At 44.9% G+C, this 26958-nt stretch overlaps 1 protein-coding gene across 6 annotated transcripts in view; it reads left to right on the forward strand.

The window, feature by feature from the left end:
- The first annotated feature begins 6228 nt into the window (after positions 1-6228).
- Positions 6229-26958, forward strand: part of LOC141140667 (S1 RNA-binding domain-containing protein 1-like) — a 209076-nt gene continuing 188346 nt past the window's right edge. The window contains exons 1-4 of one of the 6 annotated variants that reach the window (XM_073628071.1): positions 6229-6330; positions 20413-20742; positions 23738-23904; positions 26350-26467. In XM_073628071.1, coding sequence (XP_073484172.1) covers positions 6325-6330; positions 20413-20742; positions 23738-23904; positions 26350-26467 — 621 coding nt within the window. In that variant the 5' untranslated portion in view covers positions 6229-6324. Of the gene's footprint in view, positions 6331-6683; positions 6921-6959; positions 7220-19361; positions 19753-20412; positions 20743-23737; positions 23905-26349; positions 26468-26958 lie in introns of those variants that run through there. The other 5 variants (XM_073628069.1, XM_073628070.1, XM_073628068.1 and 2 more) reach the window with 5 other exon arrangements.

The following is a 26958-nucleotide window of genomic DNA, read 5'->3' on the forward strand; positions in this document are numbered from 1 at the left end:
AATAGGAATACCGCTGTTTTGGCAGCAGATAGTTGCCATAACCCCGGTATCCTCTTCTTCAGCTGGGCGGTCGGCTTTCAGACAAAAGTGGTCTCAGCGGTGGATTTTCCGCAAGATTACTTTAAACGGGTGTGGGAGAGGACCCCCCCTCCCGCCGTGCTCCGGTCGTCTCCGCTGCTTACTGGAGTCGTCGGTAACGGCGGAGTCAATCGGGTCCTCTTCCCTCACAGGCTGGATGCCAAGTGAGGGAAAGATGGCCCCCGCTCAACTCAACACCATTGGATGGCGGAAGCGTCACTTCTGTCCAATGGTTTTAAAGGGGAATTTATTTTTTTGTAAAAAAAAATGACATTTAATTTTTTATTTAATTTTTGACCCCAGATCTCACATTTAAGAGGTCCTGTCGTGCTTTTTTTTTTTTTTTTATTACACGGCATGTTTACATTCCTTGTAATATTAATAAAAGTGACCCAATTTAAAAAAAAAAAAAAAAAGACAGTATAAAAATAAAAAGTTAAATAAATAATAATAAAAAAAAATTTAAAGCGATCCATCCCGCCGAGCTCGCGTGCAGAAGTGAACATAAACGTTAGTTGGACCGCATATGAAAACGTTGTTCAAGCCACACATGTGAGGTATTGCCACGATCGGTAGAGCGAGAGAAATAATTCTAGCATTAGACCCCCTCTGTAGCTCAAAACTGGTAACCTGTAGAAATGTTTAAACGTCACCTATGGAGATTTTTATAGGGTCAAAGTTTGTCGCCATTCCACGAGCGGGAGTAATTTTGAAGCATGACATGTTGGGTATCAATTTACTCGATGTAACGTTATCTTTCACAATATAAAAAAAAGTGGACTAACTTTACTGCTGTCTTCTTTTTTTCTTCATTAATAAAAGTATATTTTTTCCAAAAAAATTGTGCTTGTGAGACAGCTGCGCAAATAAGGTGTGACATAAAGTATTGCAACGACCGCCATTTTATTCTCTAGGGTGTCTGAAAAAAAGTATATATATATATATATATATATATATATATATATATATATATATAATGTTTGGGGGTTCTAAGTAATTTTCTAGCAAAAAAAAAAAAAAACTGACTTTAACTTGTAAACAGCAAATCTCAAAAAGAGGCTCGGTCCTTTTTTTTGGTTAGTTTTCATATTATAAGTTAGTACTGATACTTTACTATGTGTACATGTAATATAAAAAAGTGTAACTATAACCAATTTTTCTCTTTTTCGTTTTGCAAACAGTGGGGAAGATTTAGAACCTCTGCTGATTTTCTGCTGTTTATTCTGCCATTGGGAGGATTTCCAATCTTTTCCAGTCCCAGTGACTAAAAGAATCATCAAGTATCATCTCAAGGTCTCTCCGTTCTCTTAAAACAGCATCGGAGCCAGTTCAGAAATACAGTCTACATCTAAAGCCAATTATAGCCAAGATAATTGTTCCCATTACTCTCACTATGAAGATTTCTCTGAATCGGAAAGGAGCGTCTCTGTAAACCAAAATTAACTTCATACTATTTAAACTACATTAAACAGAGAAACAATCTTTGTAGGGAACGATTATGGGAAAACCCTTGGGATTTTAAGCCGCCAAACTGTCCAAAAATGGAGACAATATACCATACGTACCCTTTAAAGAGGATCCCATCTGTGGAAGCCATCCACCAAAAAAAAAACGCAAGGAGGCGGAAAGACCAACAAGCAGTCTATTTCCTATAGCTTCCCTGCAGTTGGTCTTCTCCTAATTAACCACTTGCCGACCGTTGCATGCCGATATACGTTGGCACAATGGCAGAAGTGGGCATACCTGTATACGTCCCTTTTAATTGGCAGGGCTAGTGGGCACGCACGCAACGCCGGCGGGGCGTACGTGCGCAACGCCGGCTTATGAGGTAGGATAGGGGGACACGGCTCTCTGTTAAGTACTGTGGATCAGAGGGACATATCTCTTTATGAGGTAAGACAGGTGAGCATGATTCCTTATGAGGTAGGACAGAGGGACATGGTTTTTTTATGATGCAGGACAGAGGGACATGGTTCCTTATGAGGTAGGACAGAGGGACATGGTTCTTTATGATGTAGGACAGATGGACATGGTTCCTTATGAGGTACTAGGACAGAGGAGGAATTTTTTTCTATACTGTGAAAGATGACGTTACTCTGAGTAAATTGATACCCAACATGTCACGCTTCAAAATTGCGCCCACTCGTGGAATGGTGACAAACTTCGGCACTTAAAAATCTCCATTGGCGATGTTTAAAAATGTCTACAGGTTACCAGTTTTGAGTTACAGAGGAGGTCTAGGGCTAGAATTATTGCTCTTGCTCGATCGCGGCAATACCTTAAATGTGTGGTTTGAACACCGTTTCTGTGCGCAAGCACGGCGAGACGGACGCTTTCAATTTTTTTTCTTATTATTATTTATCTTACTTTTTATTTTTTGTAATGTAAACATCCCTTGCAATAGAAAAAAGCATGACAGGACCCTTCTCATATAAAAATACTGGACACCACGGAGATCCTCGCTGTGTATATACAAGTATTTACTGATAATAATCCCGCTCCGCACTGCTGGTCCCTGACAAGCGGCACTGGTTTGCATTTATATTAAATGCATTAAATGTATTAATTTAATTTAAATGTATTTATTAAATGCATTAAATTAATATTATATTAATATGCATTTATATTAAAATGCTTTGCATTTCTAAGGCTGTAACCTATCATATCGTGTGTTATGTATGGCTTGCTGGCTTGCAGAATAAAGGTGAAGGCATAGTTGCCAACATTGTAAAAAAAAAATGTGGGACACTTTTGTGGCTGTAGGCGGAGCTGTCCAATAATTAGGGGGCGGGGCATTCACCAGCAGGCGTGGCCTATCAAAAACAGACAAGTGCGGCGCGCGAAAAATGGGCGTGGTTTACGCGAAATTGTGGGCGTGGCTTAAATGGGCGTGGCTCTAGAGGGTGTGGTTAGAGTCTGAAATGAATGAGGGATGGAGAGGGGGGGAGAGGGGGAGAGAGAGGGAAATGACGGGACAGCAGCCCCAGATCCTACACAATAAAAATATGTGTATTCTAGAAAGTTTAACAATCAGCAGATAAAGATACTCCAAACACCTGGTGTTAATGCTTCAATCATCCCGGCACCATGGTTGTTATGGTGTCAGGATGATTGAAGCGCATTATTTCTATTATTACATTGTAATATAAAATGAAATCATTCAACTCACCATAATGCAGAATCAGTGGGTTTCCTGAGCGTGTCACCTGCCACGTCGCCTGCCACCAGCCGTCCGTCCTTGCTTCAGATGTCCGAGCAGAGTCCGTCCTTGCATCAGGTGCCCCCAGCGGAGCCCCCCTCACACCAGGAGTCCCCGGCGGAGCCCCTCTCACACCAGGAGTCCCCGGCGGAGCCCCCCTCACATCAGAAGTCCCCAGCGGAGCCCCCCTCACACCAGGAGTCCCCGGCGGAGCCCCCCCTCACACCAGGAGTCCCCGGCGGAGCCCCCCCTCACATCAGGAGTCCCCGGCGGAGCCCCCCCTCACATCAGGAGTCCCCGGCGGAGCCCCCCCTCACATCAGGAGTCCCCGGCGGAGCTCCCCCTCACATCAGGTGTCCCCAGTGCCCCCGCCTCACATCAGGTGTCCCCAGTGCCCCCCCCTCACATTAGGTGTCCCCAGTGCCCCCCCACTCACATCAGGTGTCCCCAGTGCCCCCCCACTCACATCAGGTGTCCCCAGTGCCTCCCCCCTCACATCAGGTGTCCCCCCCTCACATCAGGTGTCCCCAGTGCCCCCCCCACTCACATCAGGTGTCCCCCCCTCACATCAGGTGTCCCCCACTCACATCAGGTGTCCCCAGTGCCCCCCCCCACTCACATCAGGTGTCCCCCCTCACATCAGGTGTCCCCAGTGCCCTCCCCCCCTCACATCAGGTGTCCCCCCCTCACATCAGGTGTCCCCCCCTCACATCAGGTGTCCCCAGTGCCCTCCCCACTCACATCAGGTGTCCCCAGTGCCCCCCCCTCACATCAGGTGTCCCCAGTGCCCCCCCCTCACATCAGGTGTCCCCCCCGCCCCCCCCTCACATCAGGTGTCCCCCCCTCACATCAGGTGTCCCCCAGTGCCCCCCCCCTCACATCAGGTGTCCCCCCCTCACATCAGGTGTCCCCAGTGCCCCCCCTCACATCAGGTGTCCCCAGTGCCCCCCCCCCACTCACATCAGGTGTCCCCAGTGCCCCCCCCCACTCACATCAGGTGTCCCCTGTGCCCCCCCCCACTCACATCGTGTCCCACAGCGGTGCGCGCGCTCACCCCCCACCTAGAACCCCCGCCCCTTTCCATATCAGACTGGCAGCGGGGCGGGGGGTAGGCGGGGCGAGGCGGAGCGGGGCGGGCCGAGGCGGGGCGAGGCGGAGCGGAGCGGGCCGAGGCGGGGCGGGCCGAGGCAGGCCGAGGCGGAGCGGGGCGGGCCGAGGCGGAGCGGGGCAGGGGGTGGGCGGCGACGCAGAAGCTTCGTCTAGCCCCCCCCCCCCAGCCGTCTTCCTGAACTCCAACAAAATGGCGGCAGGCGGAGACAATGTCTCCGCGGGCCGCCGACCTCTAGCGGCGGCGGCAGCGGCGGCGGTTTCAAAAACCGGAACCGAATTTTTCGGGACATTTCCCGGGACGCCACAAATCCGGGAATGAAGTCCAAGTCCCGGGAATGTCCCGGGAAATTCGGGACAGTTGGCAGCTATGTGAAGGGCGGGGCATGAAATGTCTCCGCCCCCACCACCTGTGGGATCATGTCAGACGTATAAAAATGTAAATTAAGTTAAAGTTATTTAACCACTTCCCGACCGCCTCGCGCCAATATACTGCGGCAGAAGGGCACGTGCAGGCAGAATCATGTACCTGTACATTGCCTTTTAAGAGGTGGCCTGTGGGAGCTTCGTGAGCGCGATTGCGGGTCCCACGGACTCGATGTCCGCGGGGATACCCGCGATCGTTTCACGGTGAGGAAGAACGGGGAGTTGCTAATGTAAACAAGCATTTCCCCATTCTGCCTAATGACACTGTCACTGATCGCCGCTCCCTGTCATCGGGAGCAATGATCAGTGTCGTGTCACACACAGCCCCTCCCCCCCCACAGTTGGAATCACTCCCTAGGACACACTTAACCCCTACAGCGCCACCTAGTGGTTAACCCCTTCCCTGCCAGTCACATTTACACAGTAATCAAAGCATTTTTAACTGCACTGATTTCTGTATAAATGTGAATGGTCCCAAAATGGCACCAAAAGTGTCCGATGTGTCCGCCATAATGTCGCAGTCATGATAAAAATCTCTGATCGCCGCCATTACTAATAAAAAAAAGAAATTATTAATAAAAATGCCATAAATCTATCCCCTATTTTGTAGACGCTATAACTTTTGCGCAAACCAATCAATAAACGCTTATTGCAATTTTTTTTACTAAAAATATGTAGAAGAATACATATCGGCCTAAACTGAGGGAAAAAAAATCTTTTTATACATTTTTTGGGGATATTTATTATGGCAAAAAGTAAAAAAAAAATAATGCGTTTTTTTTTCAAAATTGACACTCTTTTTTTTGTTTATAGCGCAAAAAAAAAAAAACGCAGAGGCGATCAAATACCACCAAAAGAAAGCTCTATTTGTGGGGAAAAAAAGGACGTCAATTTTGTTTGGGAGCCACGTGGTACGCAGTCGCGACGCAGTGCCGAATTGCAAAAAGCGCTCTGGTCTTTGGCCAGCCAAATGGTCCGGGGCTTAAGTGGTTAAGGCAAATAAAAAAATAATAATAACAGATACCAGAGAAAAACTGACCGTTGCCCCAAAAACGGTCCTCTTGCACCAGTCGCAGCCTATAAAAGAAAAGAGGAGGAGTCATTAGTGGGGCAGAAGGCGACGAAGGTCAGAAGAGGAGCACAGGGGGGTGTGGTTTATGTTGAAGTGGGCGAGTTCACATTTACGGATACAAGCCTCGCGTACCTCCCTGAGCCCCGCCCACAGAGAGAGACACTGCCAGTGCCCCATAGACAAACCATACTCAGACTCCTCCTTCTTTTTTCTACACTCCCACACTAATTCAGGATTCAGGACACCGCCCCCCCCCGAGGTCGGCCCCGCCCTCCTATGCCTCGATTGGCGCAGACTTTAGAATTCCCCGCCCCGCTCCTCCGCCTTCGGCTCCCGCCCCCTTTGTCTCTGTCGCCCGGTGTTTTGGTCCTCGGAGCGGTCCGTAGAGAAGGAGGCAAGGCCGGAGAACGCAGGAAGATTGAAGCGGCGCCGGTTGGAAGATATGGAGGTGTGCGGGGATCGGGGTGCCGGGTGGCGGTGTATGTCACCGGGGAGATCCGGAGGGGAGGGGGGGGAGGAGCCGTACCCCACACTGGGGGGGGATTTCTTCATCGTTAGCAGATGACACCCCCTCCTCTCTCCATACATCATCCGTTTATTATCGTTGCATTACAATGTCGGTTAGAAAGAGAAGTGGTGATTTGTCTCTGTCGCCCGGTGTTTTGGTCCTCGGTGCGGTGCGTAGAGAAGGAGGCAAGGCCGGAGAACGCAGGAAGATTGAAGCGGCGCCGGTTGGAAGATATAGAGGTGTGCGGGGAACGGGGTGCCGGGTTATGTCACCGGGGAGATCCGGAGGGGAGGGGGGGAGGAGCCGTACCCCACACTGGGGGGGGATTTCTTCATCGTTAGCAGATGACACCCCCTCCTCTCTCCATACATCATCCGTTTATTATCGTTGCATTACAATGTCGGTTAGAAAGAGAAGTGGTGATTTGTCTCTGTCGCCCGGTGTTTTGGTCCTCGGTGCGGTGCGTAGAGAAGGAGGCAAGGCCGGAGAACGCAGGAAGATTGAAGCGGCGCCGGTTGGAAGATATGGAGGTGTGCGGGGATCGGGGTGCCGGGTGGCGGTGTATGTCACCGGGGAGATCCGGAGGGGAGGGGGGGGAGGAGCCGTACCCCACACTGGGGGGGGATTTCTTCATCGTTAGCAGATGACATCCCCTCCTCTCTCCATACATCATCCGTTTATTATCGTTGCATTACAATGTCGGTTAGAAAGAGAAGTGGTGATTTGTCTCTGTCGCCCGGTGTTTTGGTCCTCGGAGCGGTGCGTAGAGAAGGAGGCAAGGCCGGAGAACGCAGGAAGATTGAAGCGGCGCCGGTTGGAAGATATAGAGGTGTGCGGGGATCGGGGTGCCGGGTTATGTCACCGGGGAGATCCGGAGGGGAGGGGGGGAGGAGCCGTACCCCACACTGGGGGGGGGGGGGATTTCTTCATCGTTAGCAGATGACACCCCCTCCTCTCTCCATACATCATCCGTTTATTATCGTTGCATTACAATGTCGGTTAGAAAGAGAAGTGGTGATTGGTCGCTCCATCGGGTTTGATTTACTAAAACTGGAGAGAGCACAATCTGATGCAGCTGTGGATGGCAGCCAATCAGCTTCCAGGTTTTATTGTGAAAGCTTCATAGAACAAGCTGAAGCTAGGAGCTGATTGGCTGCCCTGTACAACTGCACCAGATTCTGCTCTCTCCAGTTTTAGTAAATCCCCCCCCCCCTGATGTGTTTGGAGTTGTGATTGGCTGGGTGGTCTTGGTTTTGGATCCCCCCCATAGTGATGTGAGCGGCATTGATCAGCAATTGATGGCGGCCGGCGGTGCTCAGGATAATGATCCGTGGAGCGATCGGATTGGCCGGTATTACAGATCGCTGCCATGACTTGGAGAGCGCCTGCACTGCAGGGTTGTGGTTGGTTCTCTGAGCTGCCCAATCCCCTCCCATCGTTTTCCGTACATTGGCCGATTTATTTGTAGTCTTATTGGTATGACGGTCGATGAATTACTGCAATTATAATGCAGACAGTCACCTGAACGTTGTCTTTGTTCACCAAGACAGGAAAATCAGGGACAGTTCACACAACATGTAGTCCAGTGCGATTTTTTTTTTTTTTTTTTTTTTTTTTTTTTTCTTTTTTCTTTTTTTCCTGCATCGAAAACACACAGAAAGTAGATTATATGGCTTCCAATAGCATCGTTCACACCAGTGCGGTCAGTTCCAGGAAAAAAAAAGGTGGATTTTTCCTGAACTGGAATGCAGTAAAACGCATCAAGAACACACCGGAATGCACTAGAACTAGCGTTGTCCCGATACCGAGCATTTGTCCAAATACTTGTACTCAGGCAAATGCTCCCGATGCTTCCCCCGATACCTGGACTGTCAGCGGTGAGCGGTGTGTGAGGAAGTTACAAGCTTCTGCCCCCGCGGCTTTCAGCTGTTTAGTGACATACATCGGTGATCGGTGCTTGACTCTGTCCATTCACATAACTGAAACATTGTAATCTCCTGTGATTACGATGTGTCAGTTTATGAATGGAGAGGAGCCGCTGTCTTCTCTCCATTCATTCTCAGTGCAGTGCGATGGGTTCGCGCTGGAAACATTCTCGCGGCCGTGTACTGTAGTTTGTACAAAAGTCCGATGCTTTTGTGTACACACGATCGGATTTTGCTCCATCGAACTTTTGTTGCTGGAAGGTTTGTCCGTTCGCACAGCCAACAAAAGTCCGATGGAAACAGAAAAAGTTTGTCCGATGGAGCGTACACACGGTCGGATGTTGCTCCAAAACAGCTAATTTGCATGTTTGTTGTCAAAAAGTCCGATCGTGTGTACGGGCCTTAATACTCACCTAGGTGGATGCAGCATGGATCCGATGCTTCATCTGTTTCCCACCAGCTCTGCAATGAGTCTCCAAAGATGAGCACTTGTCCCAGGGATTGGAAGTGGATGACCTCACTTTGTAGGACCTCATAGGTGTCTGATCTGAAATAAGGGAACTCTGCTGAATGTTCCAGCTACTAATTACTAATGATGTAATTTTTTGTTTGTATTTATATACCTTGTAATGGGTAAATTTCCTGGGACAAACTGGATTATGGGTGGTTGTCATTGTCTTTTTTGCCTATTTATCTTAGTCACATTAGTTTATTGCATAATGTGCTGAGGAAGGTGAGGGTTCTTATCACCTCAATTTCTTTGCTTTGTGGTGGTCTTGATGTTCATCTTGGGGCAGGTGGTTTCCTCCATTCTTGTCATCTTCGTGGCCCTGTTTTTTTGTTTGAGTGTATTGTTTCATTGGATTAGTGGTGGGGTTTGGGGTCTTTTACTTTTGTAATTGTGTCTGAGAATGGTTTGTGCCAGGTCCAGGGTTATGAGTTCTCTCAAGAACAATGTAATTCTCTTGCCAGTGACTGACCCCTTGTTTGTTCAGATGCTTGTTGTCATAGAGGTGTTGGGGCATTATAGAATGATGTTGTGCCAGGTGAATGGAAAGCTTTGACCTGGTTTTGTCTGCCAGCTCTGTGTTTTGCTGGATTATGTTGTTTGATATGTCCCTCCTTGGACAGAATTACTTTGGACTGTGGGAATTTTTGTTGTGAACCAGGGGTCTCAAACTGGCGGCCCTCCAGCTGTTGCGAAACTACAAGTCCCATGAGGCATTGCAAGGCTGACTGTTACAAGCATGACTCCCACAGGCAGAGGCATGATGGGACTTGTAGTTTCACAACAGCTGGAGGGCCACCAGTTTGAGACCCGTAGTTCCTGGATGTTGTTTGTGCCTTTGTGTATGATGATATGTTTGGGGTTAGTGAAATATGGATCGTTGATGACTCCTGTTACCTGTTCAATTGTGGAACAGTAAATTTTGGATACTCTTGTTCCTGGGAAGAGCTGTTCCCATTTGAGTCTATCAAAACTATTTCAGGAATTTGTTGCTTGTTCACGTGGTTTAATAATGATTTGTTTGGGGTTTCCGGATTATTGGAGTTGTCTTGGCTATTGCTGGGCTTTGTGATGTTAATTTTTGGAAGTTGATGATTCCCACCAATCTGTTGGTTTATGGGCACTTTGTACAAACCATCCCTTTTAATTCTGTTTCCTGATTGTGGAGCACCATTTGTGATTTTAGTGTCCTTATCTCTTCCCTGAATTGAGCATTTTCTTGTAGCTGTTGCATTGCAGATCACATTTCTAATAGGACAGACTTGCTTTCAACTTTGAGTGTGTTCATCTCTTCCCTCAGCTGGTCATTTAAATTTTTGTCACCTAACTGTCTTTGATGCTGTTCTTTGAACTGTACAAAATCTCTCTTGAGTTGAGATAAGAAATCTCTGAGGGTGTTGGGTGAGGGGTGAGCAGGCATGTCTATGGACTTGTCGCTGTTGGTATCTGTTCCTCATCATTTTTATCTGACGTTTAGATCCTTCTAAGCCTTGGTCTGATCTTTAAGTTGGGGGAAGACCTAACTCTGCTGTTTCCTCTGTGCCTTGTACCATTATGTTACCTTTGTGACATACTTGATTTGATTGTAGCCGTATTAGTGCAATTGTGACAGAGAAAATTGAGTACTGTCCGTGATACTTTTTTTATTTGCACTAACATACAATTTTTCAGGACAAGCTTTCGGGGTATGTCCCCTTCTTCAAGGTCCAAGCAGTACTGATTCACAAATTTTTAAGAAGCATGTTAAAGAAAAAAAAAAAAAAAAAGAAAAGGGAAAGCCAAACACATACAAATCAATGGTAATAAAGATAGCAGCAGAGTTAGTGAGATAAGACACAGATTATGACCCCTCTGTGACTAGAATCCCCCCTGCATTCTATAGCTCCCTCTCCCTCTGTCTTATCTCACTAACTCTGCTGCTATCTTTATTACCATTGATTTGTATGTGTTTGGCTTTCCCTTTTCTTTTTTTTTTTTTTTCTTTAACATGCTTCTTAAAAATTTGTGAATCAGTACTGCTTGGACCTTGAAGAAGGGGACATACCCCGAAAGCTTGTCCTGAAAAATTGTATGTTAGTGCAAATAAAAAAAGTATCACGGACAGTACTCAATTTTCTCTGTTACCTTTGTGATAAACAACTATCCTCCTCATCCCTGACCTTGATCTGCCGATCCTTGCAGATATCTCTCTCCCCCCCCCCCTCAATTTTATTCAATTCAAATAAGCTTTATTGGCAGGACCAAATAAATGTTAGCATTGCCAAAGCAGTTGAGTTTGTATAAGGGGGGGGGGTTAATGGGGAATGGGAGTCAGTCCACAGTTTTTCATGTCCTTCTCAGTCTTTGACATGATGTCACGTATTGTGCAGCTATTTTCACAGTTGGCTCCTCTTCTCCCAGTAGAATTTGGAGTTTCCTCTTCTCTTCTATAGAATTGAAGTCCGGGATGAAAGCGGAGAGTCTCTGGAAGTGAGTGTCCCTCACTGATGAGTACTTGGGGGGAATGTAGCAGGAAGTGGTCCCCATCCTCCCGGGACCCCCTGGTCACATTGCTGGCACAGTCTACTTTCTCTTAGCTTGTAGGTCTATCCGTGCTGTCCTAATTCAATTTCCAGGCTGTGGGCGCTCAGTCTGTACAGGCTCAGGGTCTGTCTGTCTTTGGGGTCTTGTAGCACCTCCAGTTAAGGGGCAAGTTTGTAGTCTCACTGCAGTGACTGGTAGACAGTTTCTTGGAGTTTGTGTGTCTCCATTCTCCAACGTATATATTTTTTTGGAACCATTCATTATGTTTTTTATGTGAGATACTGAATTTATAAGCGTCTCCACAATGGAAGAACATGCATTAAATTGTGGAGACACTTATAAATTCAGTAGCGTTAGGGCTGCAAGTATACACAGGGTGCCGAGAAGAGGCCTTGTAGCTTATGCATGCATTTGCAAATGTGTGCTAACTAAACCCCTGTTTTTAACACAGACTGTTGGACAGGTTAATTTGGTCAGTTGGCAGACTGGTTGGTAAGTTGAGCTATGGAATGTTCTGTTTTTGTCTTTCATGCTTTTTTTCAGCTGCCCCTGAACTCATCCAATGTTATCTTATGTGTACGTGTACACAGGTTCGTTTAATGTCGTTTTTAGGCAGTTGTGTTTAGAGGCCTTTCTTTGAAGGCCAAAAAATGAGTCCAGACCCCGAAGTTTCCAACGTTTCAGACGCTAAACACCGTTAAACGTGGCTAAACGCGGTACCGGCATTTAGCCACGTTTCGTTAACAGGCCTCTTTCATTTTTGGCTATTTTTGAAAAAAAAAAAAAAAATTTTTTCCAAACACTTCTAAACGCAAACGCGGCAAAACAGACGTTTTAAACGTGGGTTTTTATCTATCAAGTTAAATCGTTCAGGAGAGGTTGTAAAAACGTTCCGTGTACATTAAGCCTTATGCCGCGTACACGCGGTTGGACTTTCCGACAGGACATGTTGGATGTGAGCTTGTTGTTGGAAAGTGCGACCGTGTGTATGCTCCATTGAACATTTGCTGTCGGACTTTCCGCCAACAAATGTTGGCTAGCATGTTCTCAAATTTTCCGCCAAAAAAACTTTGTTGTCGGAAAGTCCAATCGTGTGTACACATGTCCGTCGCACAAAAGTTCACGCATGCTCAGAATCAAGCAGAGGAGCCGCACTGGCTATTGAACTTCATTTTTCTCGGCTCGTCGTACGTCTTGTACGCCACCGCGTTCCCACATTCAGAATTGTTGGCCAACATTTGTGTGACCGTGTGTATGCAAGACAAGTTTAAGCAAACAACCTTCAAGCAAAAATCCACGGGCTTGTTGGCGGAAAATCCGTTCGTGTGTACGGGGTATTAGTCTTTTGATTATGTCTTTTTGTTTACTGTTAGCTCCTCTTCTGGAATTTCTTTGTAGAAGTTCTTAAAGTGGTTGGGCCAGATGTCCCAATTTTGGATGTGGAGGGTGTTTTTCCTCGGTGCCGAGCAAATATTTTACCATATTTCCCATAAAGAGTTTTCCTGAAGTGCCTCTTCTAATTATTGTAGGTTGTTGGAGATGAAGTGTTTTTTTTTCTTTTTAAGGGTTTGTTTGTATTTTTTCTATAGGGTGACATGGGCTATCCTTAAGTGGAGGTCCGCTGAAAAAAAAAATATTAAAAGCCAGCAGCTACAAATACTGCAGCTGCTGACTTTTAATATATGGACACTTACCTGTCCAGGGAGTCCGCGATGTTGGCAGCCGAAGCCGATCCGTCCTTCGGCTCTCGGCTGCTGCTGCCGCCATCCTCGGTAAGGGAATAAGGAAGTGAAGCCGTGCGGCTTCACTTCCTGGCTCCCTACTGCGCATGCGCGTCCTCTCAGGTCCCTGCTGTGTTCTGTGTCTCACAGAATACAGCGGGGGAGGACGGGGTAGGCGCCAGAAGTGGCATAGGTCACCGCAAGCGCCGCGGTTAGCTATGCCAGGAAGTGGGAGCAAATACCTGTATTAGACAGGTATCTGCTCCCTCCTCCCCCCTGAAAGGTGCCAAATGTGATACCGGAGGGGGGGAGGAATCCAAAAAGTCTAAGTTCCATTTTTGGGTGGAACTCCACTTTAGGTCAGTGTTGTCAGGGTCTCTGTGTTTGTTATTGGAGACTGTCCGTAAATTACTCCTTAACTCTTTTGCATTCTTTGTCAAACCATTTTTTGGATTCTTTGTTGGGTGATTTCTTGACTTTTCTCAGCTGGGCAATGAGGTATAATAATTTGTGGAAGTCCTTTGCTGCCTGGTTCACACCTCGTGGGCTTACCTCACAGGCATTGCTTTGGAAGTTTTCAAGCTCTTTTTTGATGTCAGGTCTGTTCATTACATCTCTGAATTTTGTGGTAGACTATTTGGACCATTTAAATGATGGTGGCAGGTTGCAGAGAGAAGCGAGTTTTGGAGATGGTTTGTTTGAAGATCTAATATATAGCAGTACTTGGTTGTAATCTGATAGGTGTGTTTGTGGGGTGACTGTAAATCCATTGATGAGTGTGGGGTTCATATCTGTGATGGCATAGTCTACCACATTGCTGCCTATGTGGGAGTTTAATGTGTAGAGTCTCCCTTGGTTCGGCCGTTGAGGATGTAGAAGCCCAGACTGCGACACAGATTCAGCAACTTTCTTCCTTTTTTGTTGATTGTACTGTCATAGCTGTTTCTTTGTATCTGTATCAACTCATGACCGTAATTTGCATGGCCCATTATGTATGTGTTGCCATCAGAACTTAGTCCTTTTCCCTTCTGTCCTAGCATTGAGGTCTCCAAGGATGAGCACTTGTCCCAGGGATTGGAAGTGGATGACCTCACTTTGTAGGACCTCATAGGTGTCTGGTCTGAAATCTGTGGAATCTGGTGGAGCAATGTATGCTGCACATAGGTAGATGTCAGACTGAGAGGCGTGGATGGAGCTCCTTATTCTTATCCAGATGTGACTCTCTCCTTTTATGATTGCATTGATGTTCTCATGTAGCTCCTCCTTATACCAGACTAGTATTCTTCCTGAGTACCGACCCTGTTTGATGTTTTTATCCTTCTGTGCTGGGACAGAGAATTCCCTATAGCCAGTAGGTACAAGTGGTTCATCCTGTGCCCGGGTCCATCTGGATCATTTACTTTGGATCCGATGGCTGAAGCTTTCAGACTCTGGATGTTCCAGCTACTGATTACTAATGATGTCATTTTGTGTTTGTATACCTTGTAATGAGTAAATTATCTGGGACAAACCGGATTATGAGAGGTTGTCATTGTCTTTTTTGCTTTTTGAGCTGTCACCTTATTATATTGTGTAATGTGCTGAGGAGGTTCTTTATCTCCTCCATTTCTCTGCTCTCTGGTGGTCTTAAAATCCATCTTGGGGCTGGTGGTTTCCTCCATTCTCGCCATCTTCGTGGCCCTGTTTTTTGGCTGAGTGTATTGTTGTATTGGATTAGTGGTGGGGTGTGGGGTCTTGCCGTTGTTATTGTGTCTGTCTGAGAATGGTTTGTGCCAGGTTCAGGGTTGTGAGTTCTTTCAAAAAAAATGCCTTTGAATTCTCTTGCTAGGTGGCTGACCTCTTGTTTGTTCAGATTTTTGTTGTCATAGAGGTGTTGGGGCATTATAGAGTAGTTTTACCTTTTGGAAGAAGGAAGGACAGAACTAATTTGGACTGTGGGAATTTTTGTTGTGCAGTCTCTGTTGTAGTAGTTTGCTGTTCCTGGATGTTGTTTGTGCCTGTGTTTATGATGATATGTTTGGGGTTCGCGAAATATGGATCGTTTTTGACTCCTACTGCCTGTTCAATTGTTGTACAGTGAATTGTGGAGACTCTTGTTCCTGGGAAGAGCCGTTTAGTGGTATTTCCCATTTGAGTCTATTGTTAAAACAATTTCAGGAGTTTGTTGCCTGTTCTTGTGGTTTGATAATAGTTTGTTTGTGATTATTGGAGTTGACTTGGCTATTGCTGGGCTTTGTAATGTTAATTTTTGGGAGTTGATGAGTTCCACTAGTCTGATGTTGTCAGAGTCCTGGATGTGAGGCCGAATTGCAGAGGGGGCGCCCCTTGCGGCTAAGTGCAGCGTAACCCTGTTGCTGAGTAGCAGATAGCAGGGAGCTGCTGGGGTGCGCTGGTAAGGTTGAAGGTCAACCGTGCAAGGAGGGATTCCAGGTTTGGAGCCGTGGAGCAACCAGGAGCGGAGTCAGAGCCAGGCCAATGGTCATTCAGCACAGGAATCAGTCCAAGGTGAGGTACAGCTGGATAATCAGGAACAGAGAAGGTAGCCGAGCTGGGGGTCAAACACAGGAGGACGATCAAGGTACAAATGCGGAGCCAAAGAATAGTCAGGTACAAGCCGGGGTCAATGCAGGCGGAATACTGGAGCAGTCAGGCAAGCCGAGTAGTAACAGGAAGCAGATATCACAACAGGAACAAGGAACACAGGAACAAGGAAAACAGGAAGCTGATGATAATCCAGCAACCAGCATGAACCAGCAGCAGGCTTAAATAGGCAGAAGGGCGCCACCATGAGGAATACTGGCAGAATTACCCGTCCTACGGTTATCACCCTGACAGTGCCCCCCCCCCCCCCCCAGGTATCGGGCTTGAAACCTCTGCAACAGTCTAGGGGCATGAATGTTATCTGCTGGTTCCCAAGAATTATCTTCTACAGAGTAACCTTTCCATTTAACAAGAAATTGAACAGTCCTACCTCTCCGACGGCAGTCCAGAATGGCTTCTACTTCTAATTCTGTTTCATTGTCCACCAAGATTGGAGGGGGCGGAGCTTCTTCTCTCCCTGGAAAAGAACTGGAGACAACAGATTTTAATAAAGAAACATGGAATACTGGGTGGATTTTATAGGAACTTGGTAAAGACAATTCAAATGCCACTGGGTTAATTTCCTTCTTAATTGTGAATGGACCGATAAACCTTGGTCCTAACTTCCGGGAGGGGCAAGGAAGCTTAAGATTTGTTGAGGAAAGCCACACTCTATCTCCAACCTTAAAGACGGGATCTCTCCTTCCCTTGTCATAATGTTTCTTATAATTCTCTTGGGCCTTCTGCATAGTTGCCTGGAGAGTTAGGTAATTAGCCTGAATGGCGTTTATCCTGTCCTGGACTGCGGGGACTGAGGTCTCTGGTATAACATTAGGCAAGAATGAGGGATGGAAACCGTAGTTGGCCCAGAAAGGTGACTGATTGGTGGAAGCATGGATTGAGTTGTTGTATGCAAACTCCGCACACGGGAGTAGCAAGGACCAGTCGTCCTGGGAGAAGGAGCAGAAGCAACGTAAGTACTGTTCTAAAGTTTGATTAGTTCTTTCGGTTTGGCCGTTGCTCTGAGGATGGTAAGCTGAAGATAGGCACACTCTAATGGAAAGCGTTTTGCAGAGCTCCTTCCAGAACTTAGAGGTGAATTGCACCCCTCTGTCGGACACAATGTTGCTCGGTAGGCCGTGAAGTCTGACTATCTCCTTTATGAAGATCTTCGCCGTGTCAGCAGCAGATGGTGTACCCATCATGGGCAAGAAATGCGCCATCTTGGACAGGCGGTCAACGACTACCAAGATGGTTGTAAATTTCTCCGAGGGTGGTAACTCTACTATGAAATCCATAGATATTTCTTTCCATGGTTGCTCTGGCACAGGCAATGGGCATAGTAGACCCCAAGATCTGACGTTAGACCCCTTGTTACGTTGACAAATGGTGCAGGAACTGACATATTCCCTGCAGTCAGGCTTTAGAGTGGGCCACCAAAAAGATCGTTGAACAAGCTCCAAAGTCTTTCGTACCCCGAAGTGACCAGCAAGTTGGTGGTCATGTAAAGTCTTTAGGACCTGGGCTCTGGCTTGCTGCGGAACAAAAATTTTGTTCTGATACCAAAGAAAACCTTCCTGGTTTCTTAAAGACAGTGCTTCTGGTTCAGAGCATTGGGAGGAAGCTTGTTTCAGTGAGGAACTCAGGTCGGTCTGAATCATGAGAAAATTCTGTGGAGACAATATAGTGCTAGGAGTAATTTCTTCGGGAGTGTCAGGAAACATCCGGGACAAGGCATCGGCCTTCCCGTTCTTAGACCCCGGGCGGAAGGATATATGAAAATTGAATCTGGCAAAAAACAAGGCCCATCGAGCTTTTCGGGGTCTCAATCGTTTAGCCGTGCGAAGATACTCCAGGTTTCTGTGATCCGTGAATATCATGATGGGATGCTGAGCACCTTCAAGGAGGTACCACCATTCCTCCAGGGCAGTTTTAATAGCCAAGAGCTCTCGATCTCCCACATCATAATTCCTTTCAGACGGACTCATCTTCCGCGAGGAGAAGGCCACAGGATGGAGTAACGACTTAGAACCCTGACGTTGGGATAAGACTGCTCCTGTGGCAACTTCAGAGGCGTCAACCTCTAAGATGTAAGGGAGGGCCGGATCAGGATGTTGCAGGATAGGTGCGGAGGTAAAGAGGGATTTGAGCTTATCAAAAGCTGATTGGGCTTCTGAAGACCTCAGGAACCGAGTATGTAAACGGGTAACTTGGGTGATTGGTGAGATGATGGAGGAAAAGTTCTTTATAAACCTCCTATAAAAGTTTGCAAACCCCACAAATCTTTGTACTCCCTTTTTATCCGATGGAGTTGGCCAGTCCAAGATTGCCTGTACCTTTTGCGGGTCCATGGCAACACCACCAGTTGAGATAATTAGCCCCAGGAATTGTATTGACTCTTTTTCGAATCACACTTCTCTGCTTTTACATAGAGTTTGTGCTTACGTAGAGTGTGCAGAACTGTCCTTACATGTGTACGATGGAGCTCCAGGGTGGTTGAAAATATCAGGATATCATCCAGGTAGATGATGACGAAGTAATCCAGAAATTCTCGAAAGATATCGTTTACAAAATGTTGGAATGTGGCCGGGGCGTTGCACAATCCAAATGGCATCACTAAGTACTCGAAATGTCCAAAGCGAGTTCTAAATGCTGTCTTCCATTCGTCACCCTCTCGGATGCGAACGAGATTGTAGGCTCCTCGAAGGTCAAGCTTAGTAAATATTCGGGCAGTACGGAGTCTCTGGAAAAGTTCCGGAACTAGAGGAAGAGGGTAACGGTTTTTTATAGTGATTTTATTGAGCTCCCTGTAATCCACACATGGTCTTAGGGATTTGTCCCTTTTTTCGACAAAAAAGATTCCGGCTCCAGCAGGAGAAGAGGAGGAACGGATGAAGCCTTTTTCCAGGTTTTCATCAATGTATTGTCGCAATGTTCCTAGTTCCACCTCCGAGAGGGGGAATATGCGACAGATTGGGATTTCGGCTCCTGGGAGTAATTCAATTGGACAATCGTATGACCGGTGTGGTGGCAGGACATCAGCCTTTTTCTTGTCAAAGACATCTGCAAACTCCTGGTAGGCCGGTGGAATACTCTGGTTGTTGACAGGTACAGGTTGAACTGACAGGCAACTGGCTACATTACTGGTTTCAGGCGCAAGACAGTGCTGTAGGCAATAAGGTGAAGTGAATGAAATTTCTTTCCTGATCCAGTTGATCTGGGGGTTGTGGGCTTGGAGCCATGGGGTACCCAAGATGACGGGGAACATAGGTGAGCTTAGAATGTCGAAACGTATGAATTCCTGATGACCATCAGGAGTAGTAACCAAAAGAGGAGTGTTCTCTTGTGTCACAGGACCGGAACTAGGCAGGGTGCCATCAGCCAGGAGAACTTCCAATCTACGGTTCTTGGGAAGTAGGGCCAGACCGAGCTTTAGCCCTCATGCACACAGGCTGTTAAAAAAAACGTTATGAAAACGCCAGTATCTTTGCAGTGACGTTTTTTAACTTTTTTCAGCTTTTTTCAGCGTTTTTGCAATAGCGTTTTTTAGCGTTTTTGAGCGTTTTTCCGCGTTAGCGTTTTTGAGTGTTTTTTTTTTTTTTTTCAAATTTTTTCTTTTTTTTCAATGGATCAAAAACGCTAAAAAACGTTGGTGAATGACGTTTTTGAGCGTTTTTCAGCTGAAAAACGTCTCTCAGAACCCACTTGTCCTGGGTTTTTTTTACAGCTTAAAAACGCCTATGCCACTTGCAGCTCAAAAACGCCTAGGTGGGCATGAAGCCATAGACTAACATAGACAGGCCTTTTTAAGCTGCAAAAAAAGCTCAAAAAAGCAGCTGTAAAAACGTCCGTGTGCATGAGGACTAAGTGCTAAGTCCAAGAAACAACTGCAGTCTTTTTTTTGGATTATTTCTTCTTGTTTATCTTTGTCTTGTGTGTAGTTTCAATTTTCCTGGTCCTCTCTCCCTCTCTCCCTCTCTCCCTCTCTCCCTCTCTCCCTCTCTCCCTCTCTCCCTCTCTCCCTCTCTCCCTCTCCCCTCTCCCCTCTCCTGAGAGTAAAGACAGCGATGTGTCAACATTTCAAGGGATAACCATTAAAGAAGAGGTAAGAATTCTTTGCATATTGCAAGACAATGGATTTCTACAGAATGTGAATCTCTGATTGGACTCTATGGCTGTTTAGTACAAATGGAATTCTTGCCTTTTTTTTAAGATGGAATTGGAAAAGCCACAAGTGAAATCTGCAACCCAATCTACTTTAACTTCCAGTACCCTTTAGTGAGAGTAATACCCCCCAATACACAGCTCACTCCTCAGTGCTCACGTCATAAGTTAGATCTACAATAGACACAACTCACTCCCCAGCATTCATGGCATCAGTTAGATGTAATCCTAATACATAGAGCTCAGGTCCCAGTATTTATGTCACCAATTATATCTACACCCCAATACATACAGCTCATTCTCCAGTATCTATTATGCCAGTTTGATTTGCACTCCATTACACACAGCTCATTCTCCAGTATCTGTTCCAATATTTAGGCCTCTCCCTAGTATATGCATGTTACCATTTGGGATGGGCCCTCCAGCAAAGAGCTCATTTGCTATCTTGGAAGAAGGGAGGCTGCGCCCCGATAGTGGGCCATGGCCTGGTGGTTGAGAACCGCTGCTTTACAGCATTTTGTTATCTCTTGGACTACATGCACTTATTAAATTTTAAGATAAGCATTGGACATACTTTATTTTTTACTCCTTTTCTATGCAGAGAAAGTCAATATCTCTAGAGCAGCCCATCAAGGAGGAAAAGCCAAAGAAAAGAAAAGCGGGCACAGAAACGCCTAAAGCAAAGCCAACTAAGATGAAGGTGGAGAGGAAGAGTCTCGGCATTGATGAATTCCCCACTACCAGCAGCAATATGAATACCAATTTGAAGGCCGAGAGAAGATCCGAAGAGGAGGAAGAACCTCCAGATGACTTTTCATTTGGTCCACCGGACAAAAAACTCCAGACGTCAGACTCTGCAGGGAAGCCGGTGAAATTGAAGGGCACCAGCTCAGGCCATGAGGAAACTAAAATGAACTGGAACATTGTAGAGGTAAGAATTTACTATTTCCCCTCTGGAGCTATTCTTTCATTTTCCCCACACACGTTAAAAATCTGCATTTATGGCAAGAGTGGCAAAGTGCTTAAAATTCCCAAAGATTATCCACTTAAGGACCGCCCCCTACAAGATATACTGCTACAGGGCAGGGCAGCCCTCCTGTGCAGAATCGTGTGTGTGAGAGTGTATATGTATGTGTGTGTGTGTATGTTTGTATATGTATATGTGTGTGTATATATAATGTGTGTGTATGTATGTATATGTATATGTGTGTATATATTTATATATATATATGTGTGATTCTGCACTTCCGCCGCCGATAGCCCGCTTATGCTGTGATTACTCACAGCAGAAGCCGATCTGCGGGTGCCGGGCAGTGAATGTCTGCCAGCACCCGCCGATCGTCTGGCAGAGACACAGAATGGGGTTCTGGCTATGTAAAGAAGGCAGAGCTCCGTTCTGACAGAGGGGAGGGATGAACTTTGTGTCCTTGCAAAGCAGGGAATAAAATCTGTCACTTCCCTTAGTAAAAGCGTCTAACACGCTACACAAAAACACTGGCTAGGCACACCGTTAACGCTTTGATTGCCCAAGATCAGGGATCTGCAATTAGCAGACCTCCAGCTGTTGCAAAACTACAAGTCCCATCATGCCTCTGCCTCTGGGTGTCATGCTTGTGGCTGTCAGAGTCTTGCAATGCCTCATAGGATTTGTAGTTCTGCAACAGCTGGAGGTCCGATAATTGCATATCCCTGCCCTAGATGTTTAACCCCTTCCCAGCCAGTGTTGTTAGTACATTGACAGTGTATATTTTTAGCACTGATCACTGCATTAGTGTCACGGTCTCCCACAAAGTGTCAGTCAGTGTCCGATTGTCTGCTACAATATTGCAGTCTTGCTATAAGCTGCTGATCGCTGCCATTACTAGTATATATAAAAAAAAAAATTCCCATATATATATCCCATATTTTGTAGATGCTATAACTTTTGCTCAAACCAATCCATATACGCTTATTGTTTTTTTGTTTACCAAAAATATGTAACAGAATACATATTGGCCTGAATTGATGAAGAAATTAGCTTTCTTTATTTCTATTTTTTATTTGATCTTTTAAAAGATTGTTTGTCTTTTCTAATGTTTTATAGTGTAAAAAATATAAAAAACGCTGTCGTGATCAAATACCACCAAAAGAAAGCTCTATTTCTGGGGGGGAAAAAACAACACAAAATTGTATTTGTGTACAGCATTGTATGACAACACAATTGTCAGTTAAGGTAACGCAGTGCTGTATCGCAAAAATGGCCTGGTCAGAAAGGGGGGTAAATCTTCTAGAGATCAAGTGGTTATATATTTTCTGAAAGCAGAGGTCCTGTAGAATAAAGTTATGCATTATTTTTGTGTTGTGCCATATTAGTGCAATTGTCTATCAATCTATATTTTTCAGAAAAAAAAATACACTAACATTTATTTTGCAAACCCCCCCCATTTTTTTCTTGTCGCTCAAAAATCTTCTTTTGGAAATCCACAAGTTCTTATTTCTATCAAAAGAATGATGAATGTAGCTATGTCCAATTACTGGGTGACCATACTACCTTCGTTAAATATTAGATGCTCATTAAACTATTTGACATGGTGCATCTCATAAAATTAGAATATCATCAAAAAGTTAATTTATTTCAGTAATTCAATATTCAAAAAGTGAAACTCCTATAGTATATAAATGCATTACACACAGAATGATATATTTCAAGCATTTCTTTTGTTTAATTTTGATGATTATGGCTTACGGCTAGTGACAAGCCAAAATTCAGTATCTCAAAAAATTAGAATATTACAGAAGACCAACAAAAAATAAAAAGGATTTTTAATACAGAAATGTTGGCTTGGTGAAAAGTATGTCCATGTACAGTATAGTATGCACTCAATACTTGGCTGGGGCTCCTTTTGCATGAAATACTGCATCAATGCGGCGTGGCATGGAGGAGATCACCCACACACACGTCCCTGTTCTGCCTCTCGTGCCTGCGATCGCGTGTGGCCGGCAGTCATCGCGACCGCTGGCCACAAGCTTTGGCACCCCTGCAGTGCAGCGGGCGCGTGTCTGCTGTCCAACTTAAAGGTGCAGACGTACAGCTACGACGGCTCGGGGGATGGTGCTGACCTGCTGCAGTATAATGATGGCGGCTGGTCGACAAGCAGTTAAACCACTTCAGCTCTGGAGGGTTTACCCCCTCTTCCTGACCAGGCCATTTTTAGCGATGTGGCACAGTTACTTTAACTGACAATTGCGCGATCGTGTGATGCTGTACCCTAATAATTTTTCCCACAAATAGAGCTTTCTTTTTGGTGGTATTTGATCACCTCTGCAGGATTTTATTTTTTGATCTATAAACTAAAAAAAGACCGACAATTCTGAAAAAAAAAAAAAAAAAAAAAAAATTTTTTTTTTTACTTTCTGCTATAAAAAATATTCAATAAAAAAAATGTAAAAAATCAAATTTCTTCATCACTTCAGGCCAATATGTATTCTGCTACATGTTTTTGGTAAAAAAAAAAAATCCCAAAAAACGTATATTGATTTGCGCAAAAGTTATAGCGTTTACAAACTATGGGAATTTTTTGACAGAACAACAATCTGCCTTGTTTACATAGGCAGATTGTTATTCTGCCTCTCTGTCTAATCGGCAGGCGCCAACGGACATCAAGTACCAGCCACTGGGTATATTAACATCAGGAGGGGATCGCCGGTGGCGAGCACCCCATACCCAGGAGTGTCAGATCACGTACCGACCGCCCTGCCGCTGTAAATGTGTGTGGGGCGGTCGCTAAGCAGGTAATTTGCTTTAGATGTCAGGTGGTGGTTGTAAGAAAAACTCGAGGGGAAGCTGATATTGGTAATGGACAGACCCCCATATTTTTCTGAGCCAGCCTAGGGAATACATTTCCAGATCAGTAATGAGCTATATGGTGACATCTTCTTCCTTTTAGGTTGTGGCGGAGCGCACCAATGTGGATCCCTGGGTTTGCGCTAATCTGGTTCTGCTGTTCCAGAATGAGGACACCATTCCATTGATTGCCTACTACAGAAAAGAACTCCTCAGAAATTATGATGCCGATGTACTGCGAGAAATACAGCAAGCCTTGGAGGAATTGAGGTAAGATTTTTTCTTTTCCAATATTTTTATTCAGAGTTTTTCCAAAAGATATAAAATTCAATTTTTACATATTTTGTTTGAGGTATTAGAACAGATAACAAGTTATTTATATATTATAAACAAAAAAGAAAGAAATAGGGAGGTTACACAACACATAATCACATGAGGTAAGATTTTTTAAATCGGTTTAAATTTGTATTGTAATCGAATATATACACTGATCAACCATCACACATGACCATCCTAACCTGTCGAGACATGGACTCCGCTAGACCTCTGAAGGTATGCTGTAGTATGTGCCACCAAGATATCCTTTAACCCCCCCAGTTATAGTTTAAAATCGCATGACAAGTCGCACACTATTGTCCGCAATAAGCAGTCCAAATAGGTTCAACTCCGACTCCACCGATTTTGAAAGTAGTTCTTGCACTACTTTTTCCAAGCTCAGGTGCAACTGTGCACCAAGTCATACAGATGTCTTCCAAGTAGCGCTAAGGCCCTTTTCACATTTGTGCGACTTGTCCTGTGACTTGGGACTGCAAAGTTGCATGACAAGTCGTACCCCCATGATTTCCAATGAGTACCATTCATATCTGTGCAACTTCAAGTTGCACCGATTTCAAAGTAGTCCCTGTACTACTTTGGTCTGACTTTGATGCGAGTTGAGGTCTGTAGACCTCAAGATTGCACAGGCGTTCCCTGAAATCATGTCAAAATCTTGGCCGCGAAATTGCAGCCAAATTGCGCAACTTTCAATTCGCAGCAGTCTGAAAGGGGCCTAAGTAGTATGACTTTGAAATCGTGAAGAATCGCACAATTTCAATGTCTCGATTGGTGTTAGGCTTAACATACACGGGACGTTTTACAACCTCTCCTGAACGTTTAAAAACGCAGTTTTGCCGCGATTAAATGCCGCGTTTGCGTTTTAGAGGCGTTTTTTTTTTCTTTTCCAAATAGTCAAAAATTTAAAACGCCTGTAAACGAAACGCGGCTAAACGAGAGTTACCGCGTTTACAAGCTGTTACAGGCATTTGGCGTTTCAAATGCCTCTGAACATCCCACCTGAACAAATTGTTTTGCTTTCCAAAAAATGCTTCTAAACTCAACTGCCTAGAAATGACTATAAACGCCCCTGTGTACATGGACTGATGAGATAACAGAGGAGAGTTCAGGGGCAGCTGAAGAAAAAACACAAAACTGCTCCTAAACATCCGTTTACCAGCAGCAGTGTACATGAGGCCTAAAAGTGATTTGTTAAGATCACCTTATAAAACAACCCATTCAGTTTAACCACTTGCTGACCAGGCACTGTACATAGACTGCAGCAGGTTGACTCTATTGCGCGAAACTCTGTTCCTGTACGTCATTCCGTGCAATAGGCAAGGGGGGGGGGGGGGCGCACGCTAATTGGCCAAAGGGAGAGCCAATCAATGGGTCTGGTGGACATCCAAGATCGCTTCCCAGAGACACAGAGGACGGTGGTCTGCTGATGTAAACAAGGCAGATCGCCGTTCTGTCAGGTATGAACAGAGTAATCTTTGTGTTCCTGCTGTTCATCCAGTAAGCACCGCCCAAGGACACACTTAACCCTTTGATCGCCCCTGGTGTTAACCCCCTCCCAGCCAGTGCCATTAGTACAGTGACAGTGAATATTTTTAGCACTGATTACTGTATTAGTGTCACTGGTTCCCAAAAAGTGTCAGCGTCCAACTGTCCGCCACAATATCACAGTCCCACTATCAGTCGCTGATCTCTGGCGCTGCCATTACTAGTAAAAGAAATAAAAAAATTTAAAATGGGGGAAAAAAAGAAATAAAAAATACCATAGTTTGTAGAAACTATAACTTGGTAATCAATATATGCTTATTGAGATTTTTTTTTTTTTTTTACCAAAAATATGTAGCAAAATTAATATTGGCCTAAATTGAAGAAATTTTGATTTTTTTTTTTCTTTACACCTTTTCTTTTTTATTGCATACGTTTTATAGCAGAAAGTAAAACAATATATTTTTTTCCTTTCAAAATTGTTGGTTTATAGCGCATAAAATAAAAACTGCAGAGACGATCAAATATCGCCAAAAGAAAGCTCTATTTGTGGGAAAAAAAGGACGTCAATTTTATCTGGGTACAAGGTCGCATTACTGCGCAATTGTCAATTAGAATAACGCAGTGCCGTATTGCAAAATAAAAAAAATGACCTGGTCATGAAGGGGGGTAAATCTTCCGGAGGTCAGGTGGTTAAATTCTGTCAAAAATATGCACATGAATAATTGTATAATAACATTTGAAGTAAAACACAGGTGACCTATAATAATAATAATAATAAAAAAAAATTACATCACATTATTATGCAGATTAAGGATTAATTAAAGGATTAAGATGAGTGATCGTCACATCATGAATTATTTCTGGTCTAATTGTTTGACCTTTGACACCTTCCTGTAGGTCTGTAGCTAGAAAGGCTCATTCACTGGTAGAGGAGCTGAGGAAAGAAGGGAAGCTGAATGCCGGCCTACACAATGAGATACTAAACTGCAGGACCTTGGATGAGATCGAGCATGTGGTCAGGATTTCTAATAATAGATTATATTTCTCTATAAAATATGTTTTTGGTATATATGGAGTGGAGCCTCTCGCTGTCTTCTCTCAGGGTTCTAGTAATGATCTCCAGAATAACTGAGAGCTAAAGTGAAGATATCAGTTTTGGATGATTGGTCCTTCACCACTTGTGGACCAGCGACTTACCAGAACGTCGCTTGACTTTCAGTGGTTATACCTATATAGTTTCATTAGTTAGTCTGGTTTAAAAAAAAGACAAAATGTCCTCCCAGTTCAACCAGTAAAAAGGAGACAGCAATACAAAATTTATTTTTACAATTCTATATGCACAATCCCATACCCACAGTTGATCCAGAGGAAGGGAAAAAAAACCCCTGCAGGCATCATCCCTGTATTGTTTTTTTTGTAAGCTGTCTTACTTGTAAAAAAAGCAATCCTAGCAGCCAATTAGCCACTGGATTGCTTTTTCAAGCAGCAGGAGGGGACCACTTCCCA

The sequence above is a fragment of the Aquarana catesbeiana genome, linkage group LG04, assembly GCF_042186555.1.
Source record: "Aquarana catesbeiana isolate 2022-GZ linkage group LG04, ASM4218655v1, whole genome shotgun sequence".
Taxonomy (NCBI): domain Eukaryota; kingdom Metazoa; phylum Chordata; class Amphibia; order Anura; family Ranidae; genus Aquarana; species Aquarana catesbeiana.